This window comes from Glandiceps talaboti, chromosome 14 (genome assembly GCF_964340395.1).
Source record: "Glandiceps talaboti chromosome 14, keGlaTala1.1, whole genome shotgun sequence".
NCBI lineage: Eukaryota > Metazoa > Hemichordata > Enteropneusta > Spengelidae > Glandiceps > Glandiceps talaboti.
The window spans coordinates 4,322,276-4,342,118 of record NC_135562.1 but is presented as its reverse complement, the minus strand read 5'-3'; the positions used below and the strand labels follow the sequence as shown (position 1 = coordinate 4,342,118).

General features: G+C 35.2%; 1 protein-coding gene across 2 annotated transcripts; it reads right to left on the bottom strand.

Annotated features, from left to right (window-relative positions):
- Window positions 1–1,247: 1,247 nt before the first annotated feature.
- Window positions 1,248–19,436, bottom strand: LOC144445519 (uncharacterized). 2 transcript variants are annotated; one of them, XM_078135106.1, is made up of 9 exons: window positions 19,304–19,436; window positions 17,707–17,804; window positions 16,045–16,080; window positions 13,298–13,397; window positions 12,965–13,017; window positions 12,350–12,391; window positions 11,787–11,917; window positions 5,780–5,927; window positions 1,248–4,426 (listed from the first exon to the last, which is right to left on the bottom strand). In XM_078135106.1, the coding sequence occupies exons 1-9, from the start codon at window positions 19,331–19,333 to the stop codon at window positions 3,916–3,918; spliced, it is 1,149 nt and encodes a 382-aa protein (XP_077991232.1). In that variant the 5' UTR covers window positions 19,334–19,436; the 3' UTR covers window positions 1,248–3,915. The 2 variants fall into 2 exon arrangements, with proteins under 2 accessions (XP_077991232.1, XP_077991233.1); XM_078135107.1 differs by lacking the exon at window positions 16,045–16,080.
- Window positions 19,437–19,843: the final 407 nt, after the last annotated feature.

The following is a 19,843-nucleotide window of genomic DNA, read 5'->3' as shown; positions in this document are numbered from 1 at the left end:
TGATGCGATATTCCAAAGATGTTTCTCAATAGACATCCATCTACACAAACATTCAGTGACAGAGAACACGAATATCTAGCTGTTCAGTTGTACCTCAAATGTCTCGATAAATCCAGATAGTAACCTCCTTTCTTCTGGAGACTCAACACAGGGGTTACAATGACAAAACCAGGTCATGCTGGCAAAGTTCCAATAATATGTACTTGGGAGACTGCCAACTGGGATTCATGCCCAACGAAGTCATATTATTATTCAAACTATCACGTGGGTATTAAAACGAGTCGAAAAATGTGAGAGGCAACCAAGTCACAAAATGTACTGCTTTTGGCTAAAAGCAAACGTAGGAAAGGATAGGTGTGTGTGTGTGTGTGTGTATGTATGTATGTATGTATGTATGTACTAGTATGTATGTATGCATGTATGTATGTATGTATCATTATGTATGTATGTATGTATGTATGTATGTATGTATGTATGTATATGTATGTATGTATGTATGTGTTTGTGTGTGTGTGTGTGTGTGTATGCATGTATACCAGTGTGACCTGGTCTGAATGAACGAGCGTGTTTGTGTAAAAAGAGAAGTTGTGTATGGAATATCATCAAGTTGTCAACACAAAGGGAGTCATGATACCTCAGATATGACCTTTCCATTAAGTCACAACACATGAGAACACTGGTGATTCACTACATAGAATGGGTGGGGTAATTTACACTGATTACAAAACATGTACACATGCACATTTATCTGCCATCACCATAAATTTAAAGATGGAAACTACAACATCAGATCATAGACGAACAGAACCTGCTACAAAGTAAACATCAACTGATTCACAACACTTGGCAAAGCATGTTAGAAGTACCGAGACTTATTTTACATTTCATCATTCGATAAGAACACCTGTATGGCCACTTTAAATAATATAGTTCACATTCACAACCAAATTAGCTCCCTTGGCCTTGCTGAAACAGTTTTAGAATTAACCTTCACCCATATTTAGTCTTTCTGCATGCACATCTGTTACTATGGGTTTTGTTGTGGGACTTTGCTGTACCATGTGAACTGTGCTCAGATCAGAGTACTACATACAATTGTTCTTATCAAACCATGAAATGTAATACAAACCTCTTTTGCTCCAACCTGCTCTGTCCAAGTGTTATTGGTCATTTGTTTACTTGTTTGTAAGAGGTTCCGTTCATTCACGGTCTGGTGTTGGCATTTAACTATAGTACAAGGAGACACATTTCTATCTATCAAAACCACAGCCATGGTTTTATTATTATCTATACACTACAGAAAGTACAAAACAGTACGACAAAAAAACAAAAAAAAAACATCACTGCAAGATGAATAAATTGTTATCAATCAATAAGCTCTCAATATAAGGTAAACAGGGTAAAAAAGGCCAGCCTTTGCATCTTTCGGGAAATAAATGAAACGCTCAAATTCTGGTCCCTCAAAAACTTACTGCATTTAAAAAAATTCCCCTATGAAAAACTGATAAACTTGCTTATCTATAAAGTTTCAATTCAGTGTCCGCTGCCTATCAAAAGTGAGAAAGTTACACAAGCAACGCCAATTTTCTTTTTAAAGTTTCAGTATGTACATGGAAATCTGAAGGATGTCAACAAATTATGGTGACGCAACATGCCCAAACATCCAACAGGGGCAAAAACTGGAAAGGTAGATATGAAAGAATATGCACTTTTTTTTCTTTAGAAAGCTAAAATAATTTGTTAACAATCCTGAGAAAACTACACTTCTATACCTGGTAATATCAAAATTTGGTTAATTCTTCTCATTTATGTTGACATTTTTGACAAAATTTGAAAAATAGCTGTGGAGAATTAAGAGAAATATCATGTATTCAGAATGTTGAAAAATGAATCAAAGGCAGTATAAGGTATATTGTAATGAAAAAAAAATTGAGATGGATCATAATTTTAACTTGTAATCTTGTATTTAAGACTCATTATTTCAGAGCTTACAATACTAAATCCTTTGAAAAGGAAGTATCAAGCTTAAATTTCAAGAACAATCAAAATATCATAACGGTAACACAAGGTTGGTTTAGAACTCTTGGTTTGAAACCTGACAGCATCTAAAAATAACACTGTAGAAAAAACACTCAGTTACCTCAATGAACATCACAGAGAAACTAAACAGGACCAAAAAAAAAATAGAGCGAGCAGATTTTTATAGACACAAAGGAGAACGACGGTATGTGGACTGATACAACATTGACAGTAATTTAAGTAAAGTACAATAAGGTGAGACGAATATGATCTTCCAGAGGCTAATAATTGTAAGATGTCTGTCTAAAGCAGTTTTAGCAATGTATGAAAATGTCCATACCTTTTGAAATGGCACATGGAATAATCAAAAGTTGGATAAAATCAAAGCAATCTTTCCACAAAAATATATAATGTAACATTTCTGTGTCGTCTTTGTAAACATATGAACAAAAAAAAAAATTGGACGTCTAGAAACATGACACGCCTGAAAGAAATACGGAGGAGATTTGAGGGGGAAAAAAAAAACGCTTCTGAAAATTGTAAAACCAAGAAATGTGACATTTCTGCACGCTGGGGCAAGGTTTTAAATGTTTCCTGAAAACTTAATGATTTCCTGAAAATCTAGAAATATGACATTTCTGCGAGAATCTGGGAAAAGTTGAATTTGTATTTCTGAAAACTTAGAAATGTAACATTTCTGTATGGGAAAAGTTGAATTTGAATTTCTGAAAACTTAGAAATGTAACATTTCTGTAAGGGAAAAGTTGAATTTGTATTTCTGAAAACCTAGAAATGTAACATTTCTGTGAAAATAACAAAAATATATTCAGTATTGACTGTCGGGGGCCACAATGCACACTCAAAATAGTCCACATAACACATTCAAACTTCTTTAAAAGCTGACGCAAAAAAAATAATATCACCTATATCTTAGAACTTTTAATGCATTTGAAATGACAATTACAGAACACGTATAATAAGCCACAAAAATAATCACTCTCTGAAAAGACTAAACCCAAAAAGTACAGATCAAATAACCTGGCCATCAGTTCAAAGCTGTTGACCACATAAAAAGCTACATACAAAATTCTGTTATAGGAAAATTGTTTGAAATCCACAAATGCGCTAACTACAAACGGTCGAGGTGGCTGACCCATGCAAAATTTACAGTTTCTTAAACTATGCACTGCTGCATGATGTTTTTCTCCTAAGAAAATATCTAGAGTTTTTTTTTAAAGGTTTCTTTCAATACTGAAATTTTATATAATCTGCTAATTATCGGTTTGTTTGTACAACGTTTGTCTTAAAGAACCTGATTAATATCTATTACGTAAGCGATTACAAGAAACTTTTACACAAAAAAGCTTTTAAAAGTAGACATTTGTTCAAATGTAAAATAAATAGAACCACTTTCTCTCTCAAGAAGATCATTCACGTTAACATGATAATTTGCATAAAAAGAATGCAACAGGCAAAAGTATACAGATTTTTTTTTTTCATATTTTGTCTAAAGCATTTGTACATGGAAAGGATAATATTTCCCCAAATCCTCAGGACTGCTATCTCAAATGTTTATGTTTAATACAAAATACTGCGTTAACTAAACCTTGTTTTAGTGCCACTAAAATGAACCAATCCAATAAAGTTTGAAATTCACATCTAATGTGCTTTAAATTTGTTGATCAACTTCCTGAGTCTATTCAAAGATAGGACAGAACAGCAGCCCTGATTGGTGTGGGGTTTAGGTTATTACTATGGCAACACAGCAGTGCATAGTTTTAAAAGACTTTGATACTGATTAAGAGTATTCTACATACACATTGAAGTGGTGGAGTTTTAAGACTGGGGTGTTACGAAACTAACCATTCAATGAATTCTTTTTTTTTTCTGACTGGTTTAATATTGTCCTTGCTGTTGGTAGCCCTGGTACTGGCCGTATTGTTGTTGTTGGCCACCTCCCCAGCTACCCTGGCTATTGCTTCCCCAGCTATCTTGATTGGCTCCCCATCCAGCTTGCTGACTACCGCCACCGCCACCCCAGCTGCTTTGTTGTGCACCACCACTACCAGTAGCAGCAGCACTGCTTCCACCCCAGCTATTCTGTTGTCCGGCACCTCCCCAGGTACTGCCACCAGATTCCCAAGTGCCTCCTTGAGAACCGCCCCATCCCTGGGAACTTCCATCCCACTGATTTCCAGAATTCCACTGGCTTCCACCACCAGAATTCCAACTTCCACCACCACTACTGCCGCCACCACCGCCGCCGCCAGAGTTCCATGTGCTTCCACCTTCGGCATTCCAGGTGTTGCCACCACCGCCGCCACCACCACCTCCACCAGAGGGCCATGAACCCACTCCAGAGCTCCAGGTGTCCATTCCCTCACCTCCTGGTCCTTGTGGTCGTGGTCTGTAACAAGAATATAATATTTGATGATGACCAATTAAATACCACAAATACTAAATACAAACTCAAGGTCCCCTTTGTGGTGAGGGCCCTTGTCTATTTTGGGGTGAATATACAAACACACAAGTATTAACACCCCTCTGACCACCACCCCCACCACACACAAATAGAAGTTCTGTATCCATGATGTTGAGGGGGTTATACAGCAATAGTACTACCTACTAACCCCTACTTCTAGACTTTTAGAAACGTTGATGCAATTAATCCATACTTCTAGACTTGGGTTTAGAAACCCTGACAATACCAGTTAACCTCTACTTCTAGACTTGGATTTAGAAATCCTGACGATACCAGTTAACCTCGACTTCTTGACTTGGATTTAGAAACGCTTGACAATCCCAATTAACCCCTACTTCAGACTTGGGTTTAGAAACCCCTGACAATACCAGTGAACCTCTACTTCTAGACTTGGGTTAAGAAAAACTGACGATACCAGTCAGGGGTGAACAAATCCACTGGTCCTGGGTCCGGGACTAGCAATTTTTTTGGGCGGACCTGCACAAATTTTACCTTGTACCATTAATTCTTTCAGCAGGACCACTGGATTTTTTAAGGCACTGGTCCGGGGACCACCAGTTCACAAAATGATTTGTTCACCCCTGCCAGTTAACCCCTACTTCTAGACTTGGGTTTAGAAACCCTGATACCAGTTAACCTCTACTTCTAGACTTGGGTTTAGAAACCCTGATGATACCAGTTAACCTCGACTTCTAGACTTGGGTTTAGAAACCCTGATACCAGTTAACCTCTACTTCTAGACTTGGGTTTAGAAACCCCTGACAATACCAGTGAACCTCTACTTCTAGACTTGGGTTAAGAAACCCTGACGATACCAGTTAACCTCTACTTCTAGACTTGGGTTTAGAAACCCCTGACAATACCAGTGAACCTCTACTTCTAGACTTGGGTTTAGAAACCCCTGACAATACCAGTGAACCTCTACTTCTAGACTTGGATTTAGAAACCCCTGACGATACCAGTTAACCTCTACTTCTAGACTTGGGTTTAGAAACCCTGACAATACCAGTTAACCTCTACTTCTAGACTTGGGTTTAGAAACCCTGATACCAGTTAACCTCTACTTCTAGACTTGGGTTTAGAAACCCTGATACCAGTTAACCTCGACTTCTAGACTTGGGTTTAGAAACCCTGACAATACCAGTGAACCTCTACTTCTAGACTTGAAGGAAGGTCAACTGAAAGACTTATTGTACACACCATTTTTAATTGCAAACTGTTTAGCAACTGGTTAACAGTAGTAGTGTCAAAGTTCTTTCATCTCAAATGCATACTTACTTCTTTGGGGTGGCAACACTGACTCGTAGAGCACGTCCACCCAAACCAGTGGCTCCCTGCATGTCACTCAGTGCAGTCTGGTGCTCTTCTTCACTACTAAATCTCACAAAGCCAAAACCTCTGGAAATACCAGTACCATCCAGGATAACTGTAGAAGAAGAAAGAGCCGAAGGATTAGTCATGATTTGGCAGACAAAAACACTGAATGTATCAACTTCAGGTCCACTCTTTCCAAAGTTGGAAATACTTGGCATGTACTTAGACACACTGTATAAAACTTTCCCTATTTTGTGTGTTAGCCTGATAAAAAGATAAGAAATAAAATGATCAAAGTAAAACATACTACTGCAGCGTTCTCCCCAGTATAACATTGGAGAAATGGGGTGGGGTGGGTCATTGTTTAGTCCATCCCCATCAATTTGTGCATGTTCCAAACTGAGAGGCTAATATTCTGCCAAATACATTTCCAAGACATGAATATCATACTTCCTAATTTATGTCATACAGGTCATTTTCACTAAGTTAAAGGTATCACTCGTTTTCATTTTTTAGCACGGCAGTTTGTGGTTATACTATCAGAGGACTGGAGAAGACAGCATTTAGCTAACCATAATAATGTGATTTTTAACACTTTTTAAATAAAGTTTAAATAAAAATGCACAATTTGCAAAATAAATCCACAAAGAAGTTTTCTCTTTCAAAATGATGTGAAGGGAATTCATTATTATTCGACCCCCACGCCTGAACAAATATAGAATTGCTTGAATAATTGGGAAATTACGAGATCATATCTGAAATGGACAATATTCTGAAAGTGCATAAAAAAGTTGTGATTTTTAGTTTGGATTCCTAATCATTGATTTCTGCTCAAGTTAAACATTCAAAGACGAAAGAAAAATTACATTTGGATTTCTATCCAATTCTAATAGGATTACTGTATTTTTTTGTGAAATGGTATTCTGGAAAAGTGAACTAGGAGCTGAGGATCTGCTGATCGAAGTGCTTGGAATGCAAAATTTTGCAAATCTATAACTAATATGTATATGCTTATAGATTAATTTTTGATCAATTATTTTAGGTACAGTCAACAAAGATACACTTTCTTTCAAATGGTATCCACTATTTACCTGGATTTTATAGATAAGGATGACGAGACTAAGTTCATCGTAATTATCTCAAGTATAGATAAAACTATTGTAGTGATGACTGCAAAATTCATAATAGATTGTTTCAGGATTAGCAACAGTATTTGCTTTTATTTTTTGTTTTTGCATTGTAATCTTTATAAAATCATGTATATTTATTTCTCAGCTGTTTTGTGCTTTTGGCTCACGTGACCTCCTTTATTCGGTCTTATGTATTTCTGTAACCCTCCTCCGGAGATAAAAATAGGTATGCTCCATTATTGGACTAAAGTCTTGATCTTGACATAAGTGGGGTAAAATCCTGGGGAGAACTCTGCAACTAGGTGGGGTGATAAGGTTTCACAGGCACTTTGAAAAGACAATGCTCATGAAAAAATAATAAATAAAATTAAAGTGATACAAGTTTGCTAGAATGTGTAAAAACAATGGTTGCCGTGTCAATAAACAACATTTATACACAACCAAGATTTTGACCACAGTATCTCGTGTATTACAAGATTTATAAGAAGACTTAGCATAATTAATACACCCCTTGAAAATAAACTGTTCAAACTTTTCGTTACTTTAAACACATTCTCAGTTCAAATCAAGGAAAACAATGTGAAGGACACATACAAATTTGTTTAAATAGAGGTCAAAAATGATACAAAATGCATTTTAGAATCTAATATGGTTGTCAACTATGGTGCCAACTCTATGGGTTCCCCTTGAAAACAAGATGGAAACCCCAAATTTTCTTTCATTATTTCAGGACCAGGTACAAGCTTCAATATGACCAAATTTGGAGAGAATAGAAGAACTGCAGAAAAATTGGTCCCAAGGATCATTCTACCATAGGGTGTAATTTTTCCAGCGAGCATATCGATGACTTGCTTATCATATAGTGGCAGAATTACTAATTGATATTACATGTTCTATAAATATGTTCATCATATTAGGTATCATATCAAAAGAGATGCATTTTACTGAAAAGTTTACATCATGATGTGAAAGTGTCGTAACCTTGGTTATGTATGCCTATAAAAGCTTACAATTCCCCTACAGCAAAATTAAGCATCAGAGTCTACAGTCTCAGTTAATGTACATAAGGTAAGGAAGACTGGAAGAAAAAACCATGACAACACTAATGTATGAAAAATGAAGAACTTAATGAAAATGAAGTATTAATTGTTGCAGTTACACAAACTTGCTACCAAAACACTACCAACTGTGCCATTAAGTAAATGCCAAGTTTACTAGTAGTTTGACATTATTTTTTATAGTAGTGCCCAGATATGATTTGTACATTTACACAAATTATGGCGCTGTGTTCGGTTTTGTTTGAATGGTTTACATGTGGACCTGAAGTTGATAGAAAAGAAACCATTACTGAAAAGTTCCATCCCAGCCTGTAATAAAATGATTTAAATGGAGAAAGGCACATGAAAACAGTAAATTTACAACGTCACATTGGTCAGACAAAGTTAATACAGGTGAATATGCAATATTCAAGTACAACAAAACTGGTTGGATTAATTTGTAGAAGTGGATCATGAAAGGAATTTGTAAATTAGGCCTACATCTTGCTCTTATACACATGTCTATTATGCTAACAATATTTTGATATGGTTGCCAGTTCATTTTTAAACTAGAATCCCATGCTTTTTTACATCCACAGATCACAAATGTTACACTATAACTGGTACACGAAGTATGCCCTGCATACTTGGGGATTTGTAGAATTTTTGTCAATTAGCAAAATCGACCAGCACTCCCCAAGCACTTTTACAGGAGAACCCCATTAAATTTGAGGTACAAGGAAATCTATGCAATTTTCAACCGATTTCTACCCATTGTTATCAGGGTTCCCAAACCTTGGAACAGATACTGGATTGATATCTTTTTTTGAAAACTCAAATATTGCATATTCACAGAATCAAAATAAAGTCAGTGCATGCAAGAAAAGTGTACAGAGCACAGAAAACAACTAAATGACTGAAGTCAATCAACAAAGTGCTACATTCTTGGTCCATGTGATGTGCCTGCTATTTCCAGTAGTTTGGTCTTCCTTCTTTAGGTTGAAAAGTTAAATTTTAAATGAATAGTAGAACATGTTTTGCTAAGCAGATAGAGCCTTGTGTTCACTCATATTAATTCAGAAAACTGTGACATCTCATTACAGTTCAGCAGCATGTAAGGTCCATCATAAACTTAGTTTCTCTTCGAAGTTTCTTTCAGCCAAAAAATATAAATATCTCACTAAAAGTTTAAAGTAAAAAATAAATAGATGCAGATATGCAATTAAAGTATTTAGCTTAGTTGAAGGCCAAATATGAAATCAGAAAGTCCACAAGCTTCCAAATTGATCAATTAGCAAAAAGCCTTTCTCCTTTTCTGTCTAGCCTGCTGAGATTGGAGGAAAAATCATATCTTTATCAACCTGAAATCTAGGAGACGAGGAAAGACTGAGCGCAAGGTTGCCTTTCCCAACGATAACTCTATTCGTGTACGTTTAAAGATCTGACTGCAAGGGATTGATGATGGATGGAAGTCAACTCTTGTACAATAGCAAAAATGAAACTTCCCAAAAAATGCCCATAAATGTAAAAGTCTGTGATAAATGTCAATTTAAAGAAACATTTCTGGAAAATACTCTTCAGAAACAAATTTACATCTCAAATTCTCGAGAAAATCTTAAAAAGTGGAAATGTCTCAATGAAAAATTCTCTCTCAAGTGAAAAATTTTCTCTCTGGTATGTTTTACCTCCATCAACCCACTGCAGGAGGGCCTAAATCTCTGGGATAAGGCTGTCCCAGTAGTTTCATGGTGATCGCATGTGCTCTATCTGTAGAGAAAATGGCACGGGATTCAATTCAATATATAGAGTAAGATGATGATGAAGCAACTTTTGCGATTATAAGAATCATTATTTGTAAAAAAAATATGTTTATTCCTATCTTAAATTAAATTGCTCCGATGCAGAAATTTGGTTACTTAATATAATATAGATAATTATTTTTATCATGTCCCCATACAGATATGCTCTTTAGATACATCCAACTTATTTTCTTTACATTATTATAGTTACTGCCATAGTAATTTCGATACAACTGGTGGACAATTTTGACCGACTTTTTTCATCATAACAGAGAAATCAATATGAACATACATGTTGTATTTAAAAAATTTCTGAGTCAAGTGCTGTCAGTGTTTGGTTGTCATTAAATATATGAAACAGCGTCATCAAACTATTACTGTATCATTGATGTCTTAATATCACTAATAATAACCAGCGGAAAGATGATTCTAGGCAGAATGAAATACAAAATGGGATCTTGCCTACTTTGTTCTTACTGTATCTATATAAAATCGTGAAAACTTATTCAGAATTATTTTGTCACGCTTTCATAAATGTAATTTAAACTTGGAATAATGGTGGTGGTTTTACAAGTTCAAAATTCTGAGGGAACTCTATAAAATAGAGGGCCTCGATATAAATGCTTCTCGACAATACAATACTGGCTATGTACCTACCTCTGTACAGTTTACTGCCTTGAGAAATAAATGGTTATTCCAAAGAAAACAAATCAACAGCGACCCTCATAACTTAAATTTCATTAATCAAATATATATTTTAATTTCCTCAGCTATTTTGATATTGATAGTTCTCTTATAATGAACTAGATCACAGTTTCTCGTTGAAGAGAATTTGAATATTTTTAATCATTCCTCACTTGTTGTTTTCTGTTTCCTTTCCTGTAAAGGATTTGGTATTTATTTTTTATATATAAAACAATTTTATCATGGCTTTCTACTTGAAAATCAATATGAAACAATATATGCAAGTCCTTGTTTGTAACTCAATAAATTGCAAATGATTAATAAATGTGTAAAATCTTTGTTATTGTATGTACAATAACAAACTTATTACACATTTTTTAGCTTTTTGCAATGTTTTGAGTTACAAAAACAGACTTTGTCAATGTTGTTTGACATTGATCTTTACATTAAAATTGTTTTATGAAAAATCCAAATAAATACCAATCCTCATCCATATGGTCCCTTTAAATTGCAGCCATAGAGAAAATCCAAGTTGTAATGTCTCCACACAATTCCAGATTGTCTACTCCATATGAACATTCCAATTCACAATTGATATGCTACCAACACCTATGTTGACATACCATAAACACAAACCAACTTTGAAACAAAAATGTCACCATTCTGACTTTTAACCAGCTTCTACACCATTGCCATAGGATAGGATTAATTATCACTTTGAATGAAGATCTTAAAACTGAATATCTAAATGTACCCATCTGTCACTACAATCAATGCCAAACTGAGTTGAATGCTGAACTATCTGTTGTCTGGCAACCCAACAATCTTATCTGTCTGTGCCCCACTACACATTTACCACCTTGACTATTCTTCCCATATAGTTCACAACATATTTCATAATTCATTGCAAATATTTCCAAATGAGATACTTTTCTCTTTGCAGACCGACAATGAAATCAATTATATTGGAAGTGATGATTTGAAAGAAGTAATCAAAAACCGACATTTTCAGACAGTTTGCATCGAAAGGCCATAATTATCTTGCTACTACATACTGTTACAAAGGCCAGTAGTCTCATAAAGACATTAGACTTCATGTTTGACAACCTTTCTTGAGAGAAACAAGTCAACTAAGTCTTTTTCATACTTCCTTCACTACGTTTCACATGCTTGAGATCTCTAGGAGAGTGCATTACTAGAAATGTTAAACCCTGCTGATTTACAAATGAAAAAGATGCAAATATGCAATCAAAGCAAGTTCAAGAATGAAATGTGAAAACACAAAATATTATAGAAACGCCATCTCCACACCAAGACCTACCTTTAGCACCCTTGATAGAAGGGTAACGACGGGAGAAGAAATTGTACAAGGCATAGTCTTCCACTTCTGGTGTAAGTTCTCCAATAAACAGAGAAAACTCTTTTTTGCCCATATATCCACCTGGACCACCACTGAAGGAGAGAGAAACTTAAGAGTTACGAGATAATTATATGCAAAAAAGTTCAAAATCTGGTGTTCCCCTTATCTCTTACAATGTGATGACTCACAAGAAATCCCAGTTTTTCTCATTTTGAAATACAACAAAACTTGGCTATCATTAGAGAACACACTGATTTTATGAGGTAGATTAATGAAAATTAACAGAAAACTGTACTTGAAACAGTTCACTTCATTAAATCGCGCTACCAAGTATAGAAGTTAAAACCAAGCCCGGACATAATTTCACTGACATTTCTATGTTGGTGTTCAAATTTTTTGGATGATAAATTGAGACAATAAAACTAGCCTTCCAATAAAGGTCAGAGCTTTATACATATCTAACCATCTGTGTTGGTAAAGTTTTAAATTAATTGGTAAAATTGAACAAAATCTTAACAACTTACGCTCCTCCTCTCTCTCCAATTCCACCACCTGCTCCTGGAGCTCTATGAAACAAAACAGAATCATTTATTTTTCTGAAACTCATTCTGACAGACAAATCTTTCCACTGATTTGTGATATTTTTAAACCTTAGGAACAGATAGGCACAATTCAGGTTTCTGTATATCACACGCAATTGTACAAATTTATAAAGTGCCTTCAACATTGGATTTCTTGGTCATAGCACTGTACAATTATTAATATTACCCCTAGTGTATAACTATATATTGTTACAACAGTCCTTTAAACTTCAACTCTGAGGAGTACATGTAAACTCAGCTATACATGCATATATACAGATAAATAAATTTTGAACTGAAAAGTACCTTTAAACATCTCCCAAACTCAGTAATACAAAGAATGGACTATCACTTTTTTTAATAGTCAAAATTATTAAGAACCTTGCCCCCCCCCCCATTCAATGGCGCATGATGAGATATTTAGCCAATGTAGCTATAGTCCCCCCCCCTCCCCCACACTTGATCACATACATTGTAAAACACAAAGATCACTTTTCTCAATGTTCAATATTAGTGACACAGTATGTACAGTACTGCAATATCAACACAGTTACTTACTTGGGAGGAGCTTGCATTCCATACACTGCAAAATTCAATTTAAAAAGTCTTGGCTGGAAGAAAAAAAGAAAATATTATAGGTTCAATTTATGTAGAGAAATAAAATCCATATTGCTTATTTCCCATTCTACTCCATAGCATGAACACCAAACATTCCAACGAGTTTTACCTTTGAAGTAATGCACTGGGATATTATGCCGATTTTTGGAATTAGCTTGTTTTATTTGGCATATGATCTTGTTATTTTGGAGTATTATTAATACAAAACTGTGATAAAACAACCATTACATATATTCAGGTATTGTAGAAAGAGTTAAACTGGACTACACTCACCGGTGAAGAGTTTGGGACTGGTTTGCCATTCAAATTCATTATTACTCTTTCTGCTGCAGCTGGGTTTGCAAAATCAACGAAACAGTAACGGGCTTGGCCTCTGTAAAGAATATATCAAAACATTTCTTATTTCTGCACATAGGCAAAGGATTTGATCTGATAATGTCATCAAAACATATACTATGACCACGGTTTTGTTACGGGTGGGAAATACGTGTAGGTAAAATATACCAGAGTTCCCATACATATGGCAGTATCTGCAAGTTTACCCCCCCCCCCCCCCCCATGTCAGAGTTCCCAACGTTTGCAAAAACACTGATAAATTTGTTGCAAGAGTTGATTTTCTGATTACATGGTCTGCGAGAGATGCTGCCGCTTATGTTATGTTTAGACTCATTTTGTTTTTGTTTCATTTGATATAACATTTACATCATAAAATGATGGAAAGACATGCTGACCTCTTTAATTAAGAGTGATTTTTTATAGCACAAAGACTAAAATACCATCAATGACACAGATGGATTTCACTTGTAAACCCAGAGTATAGTCAGGTGACCATCACCCCAGATTAGTGCTTGCATGCCCCCCCCCCCCATATGGTATTGCAAAATGAGACACGACTTTTGATGCATCTTAGAACCAGCAACAGCTCTACGCTATATATTCTACACAACATTACCAAATACTATGTAGACAAATGAAACTTGATCAAGCTTCCCCCAACTTGTACACACAGTACTATCCCTATGGAAACGCACTTTACCATCTGTGTAGTTAAAATTAGTTGAGTGAAATATTTCAGTTATAACTGTTTGTACATTTCTACTGGTCTTACAGACAACCATCTTATAACTTTGGTAGTCTAGATACAAAATTTAGAATTCTAACTGCCCTGGACTACTGCTAATCTTGTATTCGAGATACAAAGTTTGGTAATTTGCATGTATGTGCCATGGACTATGCTAATTTCAAGCCGCACCCATGGACCTTTCTGTTCTCTATGCTAATTTGTCATTTCCTTGTGACCTACCAACATTTGAAGTGACATATCCCCTATTATGTTTGTGACTCGCAAGAAAACTATCATTTTGACTCTACAATTTGTCGCATCATAAGAGAGATCATCATAAGAGAGATCATCGCTCTTTATACCCCAAAACATGCCTTATCAAATAACACTGTGACCTTTCATTGATGCAAATAAATCTTATGTTTATTTTATCAAGTTCAATATCAAATAATTTCAGTAGAAGTAACAAATGTGAAGTCCACATTGGGACTAGTTATATCATTGGTCACATCGTATATTGTCAAGTTGAAAATAATGTAATAATGCTGAGAAGACAACAAATTTTGGGACTTGCATACTAAAAATACAACAAGCATGCATTCAAAATTATATGTAAAACCACTATAACTGCGCAAACAGACATTTCAATGACAGTATTAACTGGTCACATGACCTCATATATTACATTCAACTATTCCTGATGTTGTAATTGATCTCCTTAGTAATTATCATCAACACGCACAGTACTGTCTTTGGTACAAAGGTAAGCCAAGTCAACATTTTAGATAACGAAAATCCTTACACGGATGTCATTCATGCTGGATGTACAAGCTGGGGTCACATATACGGTCATGAACATTTATGGGTACACAGCCCGGCCACTTTTGTTTTGCAAGGTCATTGGGTGGCCAATACTATAGGGTGAAAAGATTGACCACTATACAAATCAAGGCCTTTATCAAAAGCTACAGTAGCTGTAACAAAGGCCATTTTCGTCTTCATATTTTTGATCTTTCAAACTTCTGTCAGTTGTACTTACTACAACACATATGCCACTAGTTATTCAACTATTAGCATTCTACTAACTACAACATAAATGGAGTTACTTTGACATTTCATTCATGGGACTTGGTATTTTTTACATACATGTTGATAGGCACACTTCAACTCTAGACTAACAATAACAGAGGCACTACATAGACAGCAGGATCTTTTACCCAATCACATTGAAAAGTGATAAGCTTTCCTTTTTTCCACAGTGCAGTAGAAATGGGCTTCTGCTGAAATTTTTTTGGTCATTTTATAGCTTTGATTGTTCACTTTCCTAGATCCTACAGATAAGCATTGACTACTTGTCTGCTTCTACATCTATGTAACTATGTGCTGCATCTCTACAATTGCTATATTTTTCGTATTTTGAAGTTGTGGCAGCATGTGTAAAACTGCCATGTCCATGAATGAAAGTTCAAGGTAACTCTGCTTGACCTGTACATTTGTTTGTTTCGAAATTATAAAATTGTATATTTTGAACACAGGCATTTAAGCAATTGTATAGTGCCATGACAAGCACAGATAATTCAGCAGAGCTAATCAGGATTGAAAGGTCTCCAGTGAAAGCCATGGCAATCATGAATGGAAAATATTACATTGTTACAGCTACAAGGGCTGAATCAAAACAATGACTACAGTAGCATACATGATGTATATATCAACATTTTGTAACAGGACATGGTTCAAAAGTCATCACTAGCACAATATTTCTTGTAATTTTGGTACGTTTGCATCCTATTGCCCAGCTGTATGGACAGTTTTGTTGATGCAAGCTTAGCTCAAATATTCATGCAATTACAGCAATATCAAATTGTGCAATAGTATTTTGATAACATGCATCTGTTGATGAGACATCAAATTTAGTGAGTCTGATGACATAAATATGTTAGTAAGAGAACACACTGACCTGTCACTGAATGGCTGTCCAGTATATTGGTCAATGCTGTAGACATGTGATAGACCACACAAATCATTACTTATATTATTTCCAAGCAAGTATATAAAACTATCAATTAAAAGTGCTCAATTAACAAAGAGGTATAATCAATAACATTCTTCCTACATTTTTGGCAGGGCTAAAGACATTTACTCTACTAATACTATTTGCAGAGGTTTCTGTTGCCATGTAACTGCTTCAGTAAAATCCCAACACACGAGGTTTTCCCATAAGTATATTATGTGAAATCAACCAAAATGGGCAAACATGGACCAAGTGCAGTGGGACTTCTTTGCAAGATTTCAAAGTTTGAGAGTTACATAGTACTATACATGTATGTTGTGTATCTTATTACCCAAAATCATATCCAAGTGAAGTTGATAACAATAATAACACAGTGTACACAAAGCAGAGTATGTCTAAATGGCCTTTTCTTGATAGAAATCATGATAAAAATTAAATTTGTTGGGGTTTGTAGTTTTCAAGCAAATTCAACATCAAGAAATAACAAAAAGACACTGTTGGGGGGAAATTCCTTTTTCTTTTCTACAAGCCACGTGTCTAAGATGGTAATATAATATATATATTTACAAATATTATGAGGATGAGGATTTGGAATTTATTTTGGATTTTTTTTTTAAAACTATAACAATTTTATCAGTGCTTCGTCCTTGACAAATCAATACGAAACAACATACACATGTATGCCAAGTCCTTGTTTGTAACGCAATAAATTGCAAAAAAAATGCAATGTAAAATGTCTTTTATATTGTACATACAATAACAAACTTGTCACATATTGCATTGAGTTACAAACACACATTTGGCCAATGTTCTTTCACATTGACATTTCAAGTAGGAAGCCATGATAAAATTGTTTCATAAATTAAAAATCCAAAATACATACCCAATCGTCATCCATGTGACCACATTATTGAATTCCTTCATTCGATAAATACATATGGGATACTAACTACATGTGCATTTTATATGTCAGTACTAATCATGAAAAGACAACTAACATGAGTAAAATGAAAATGTAAATTAATCTGTGGCATGAAAGGGACGTCTTCCTAGTTAAATATTTGAAAATAAATAAAATAAAAAAATGGCCATCAGACTCTCTGAACCTAACATCTCATCAAAACACATGCATTAAGTTGGCTACACAAACAAGTAGTCACATATAACACTGGTAAATAGTTCAAATTTCTCCTAAAATATGTCTACCCAAACCTAATACCCTACTTTACTTGTACAGTTGCAGTAAAAATATCCCACTGTTAGAAAATACAAAAAATATTGACATAAATATTGTGATTGTTAGAAATTATAAATGATGGCAACACTTTTATTTCTACCTCTCCCTTGAAAAGGAATTTTATACAGGTGAATTTTGTTTACAATTTTGGAGTGAACAGTGTTTTGGTTACGGGCAGTAAGCAGGTAAAATCTACCCGAGTTCCCTGTCATTTTACTGGTTCCCCACCAAATAATGGTACATATGTATTAGAACTACGCCCTTTTTACCATATGCTATTCCCTCTTTCTGTTACTGGGGTTCCCAAACTTTAGCAAAAGCACTGGTGAAGCTATATGTATAGATTATATTGAATGTTTAACTTTTCTTACCCGCTTGCTCTGTTCTTCATCATTTTTACTGCTGTTGGGGTTTCTCCATTTGAAGTAAATGCACTTCGGATAAAGTTTTCATCCCAGTAGGGCTCCACCTAGAAAATGCACAAATGTAGGATGTTCATTAAACAACAAATACTGCTGATGGATAAATGAAACCGTGTGTATGTATAACAACAAAAAAAGCTACTCCAGGCATTGTGTAATTTTACATTTTTTCTTATGAACTAGTGTCCCTATCATTCTGCATTAGCCGCATATAATAAACTGGAAAGCTAGAAATTACATGCCATGTTCTCTGCTTTGCCTTATATACCCTGAAAACTGGTTCTTGGCAATATAGTGACTGTGATACTCAGATTATCTGCTTTCATTCACGTACTTCCATCACAAAAACTTACTTTTCACACAAGACATTTTAAAATCTTTCACTTCAAGAATATGGTACTCACAATGGCCTATGAATGCTTTTCAACATCATTCATACACTATGACCAAAAATGTTCATCACCTAAGTCTTTGGTATATCAAATGACTTGACTACAATTGCCAAGCTCAATGCTACAAAACGTTGAACTGCTTGTGTTACACCTGTGTAAGTCACATTGACACTTCCAAATCATGCATAAATTAGCAGATAAGGCTCTTTTATTCAAGACCTGACTGGTACACACATGTAAACCCAAGGACTGCCTGCCTGTATTTGATCATGATCGCAAATCTTGTTCACATTAGTGGCGACAAACGTTATCCAAGGTCAAATACATGTCTTTCTAATAGATAAACATATTAACTTACCTTTACCAGTACCTAAATACAGTATAATTTATTACACACATTTGGTACACTGTTCCACATTTTGCCATCTTTTACATAGGCATATAAAACATTTGTCGCACAGGGTTCGCATTTCATTTCTTTTCAATACAAGGAAGTGTTGAGTTGACTCCTCAGACTCAAACTAAACCCGAGTCGGAGTCTGAAGGCCATTCACAGGAAAAAAGACTCTAGGAGGAAGAAAGCCCAGCACGATCATGTCGGGTTATTTCAACTTTATACGAGGGAGCTCTTTTTTTCCTACGCAAAGAGGCCAAAACTGGGTTAATTAATTAATGTTCAAAATTTCACACTCAGATAAACACGCTTGGATAATATCCATTTCCGAGATTGACGCGGGTTTTTTTTTTGCCCACGGTTTGAGGAAGTTTGGTTGAACGCCATGATGGCGACACCACGCCATGTGACATGCTAATGAGCTAGGAAAACGACCTTTACCGTAAAAATATACTGCCCTTGTTTGGTGTTCTAAAAATCATAGATTGCGATTTCCTACACGACTAAAAATATATCATAATTGTAGGTTAAATAACAAGGGAAAACCATATATAAATGTTTTCCACGTTGACTGCAAAGACATGACGCGACATGCGACGCGAAAACGTGCTTGCGTCGAAACACGTCCATCTATCCTTTTGTTCAGTCACACGCTTGTAAACCATTTTAGCAAAAATACTCCTGAAAATACCTTGCCTCACAACTTATAATATTCCACTGTTACAGCCGACAGTACACCATAAAGATATATCATACTTACATCGCCCATCCAAAGCGTCGTTGATGTCATTGTTGTATGTTTTTTTGACGAAAATTATAGACAGAAAAATCAGTGATTGTGGACGCTGTCTTTGGTACCCTGCGATATACGCGCTGTTGAGACTCCACAAAACTCCTGACGTCACGTGTCACGTTATTTTTAGACGTGTATTGGAAATATCATAAATGAGAGAAATTATTTATAAAAATGTACTCTTTCAAACCTACTGTATACTTTTTAATTTATTAACATTTTTTATTCGTAATAGTTTAGATAAACAGTCTGTTCTATGTTTGTGTATGTGTTGTGGGTAGAATATATGGGGCTGTAAATGCCACTTTTTTACCAAATTATTTCGTTTTTAACAGACACATTTTGCAAATTGCAACTTATTGCGACAGGGAAGCAGTTTGTAAAATGCATGTTAACACTTTTTTTCAAAATTATAAGGAAAGCTGTATGACGTTACTTTGAAGATCATTTAAAAAATTATATGAAGGTGTTATATGTGTACCTCTTGTGACGTCAGAACTTTATGTG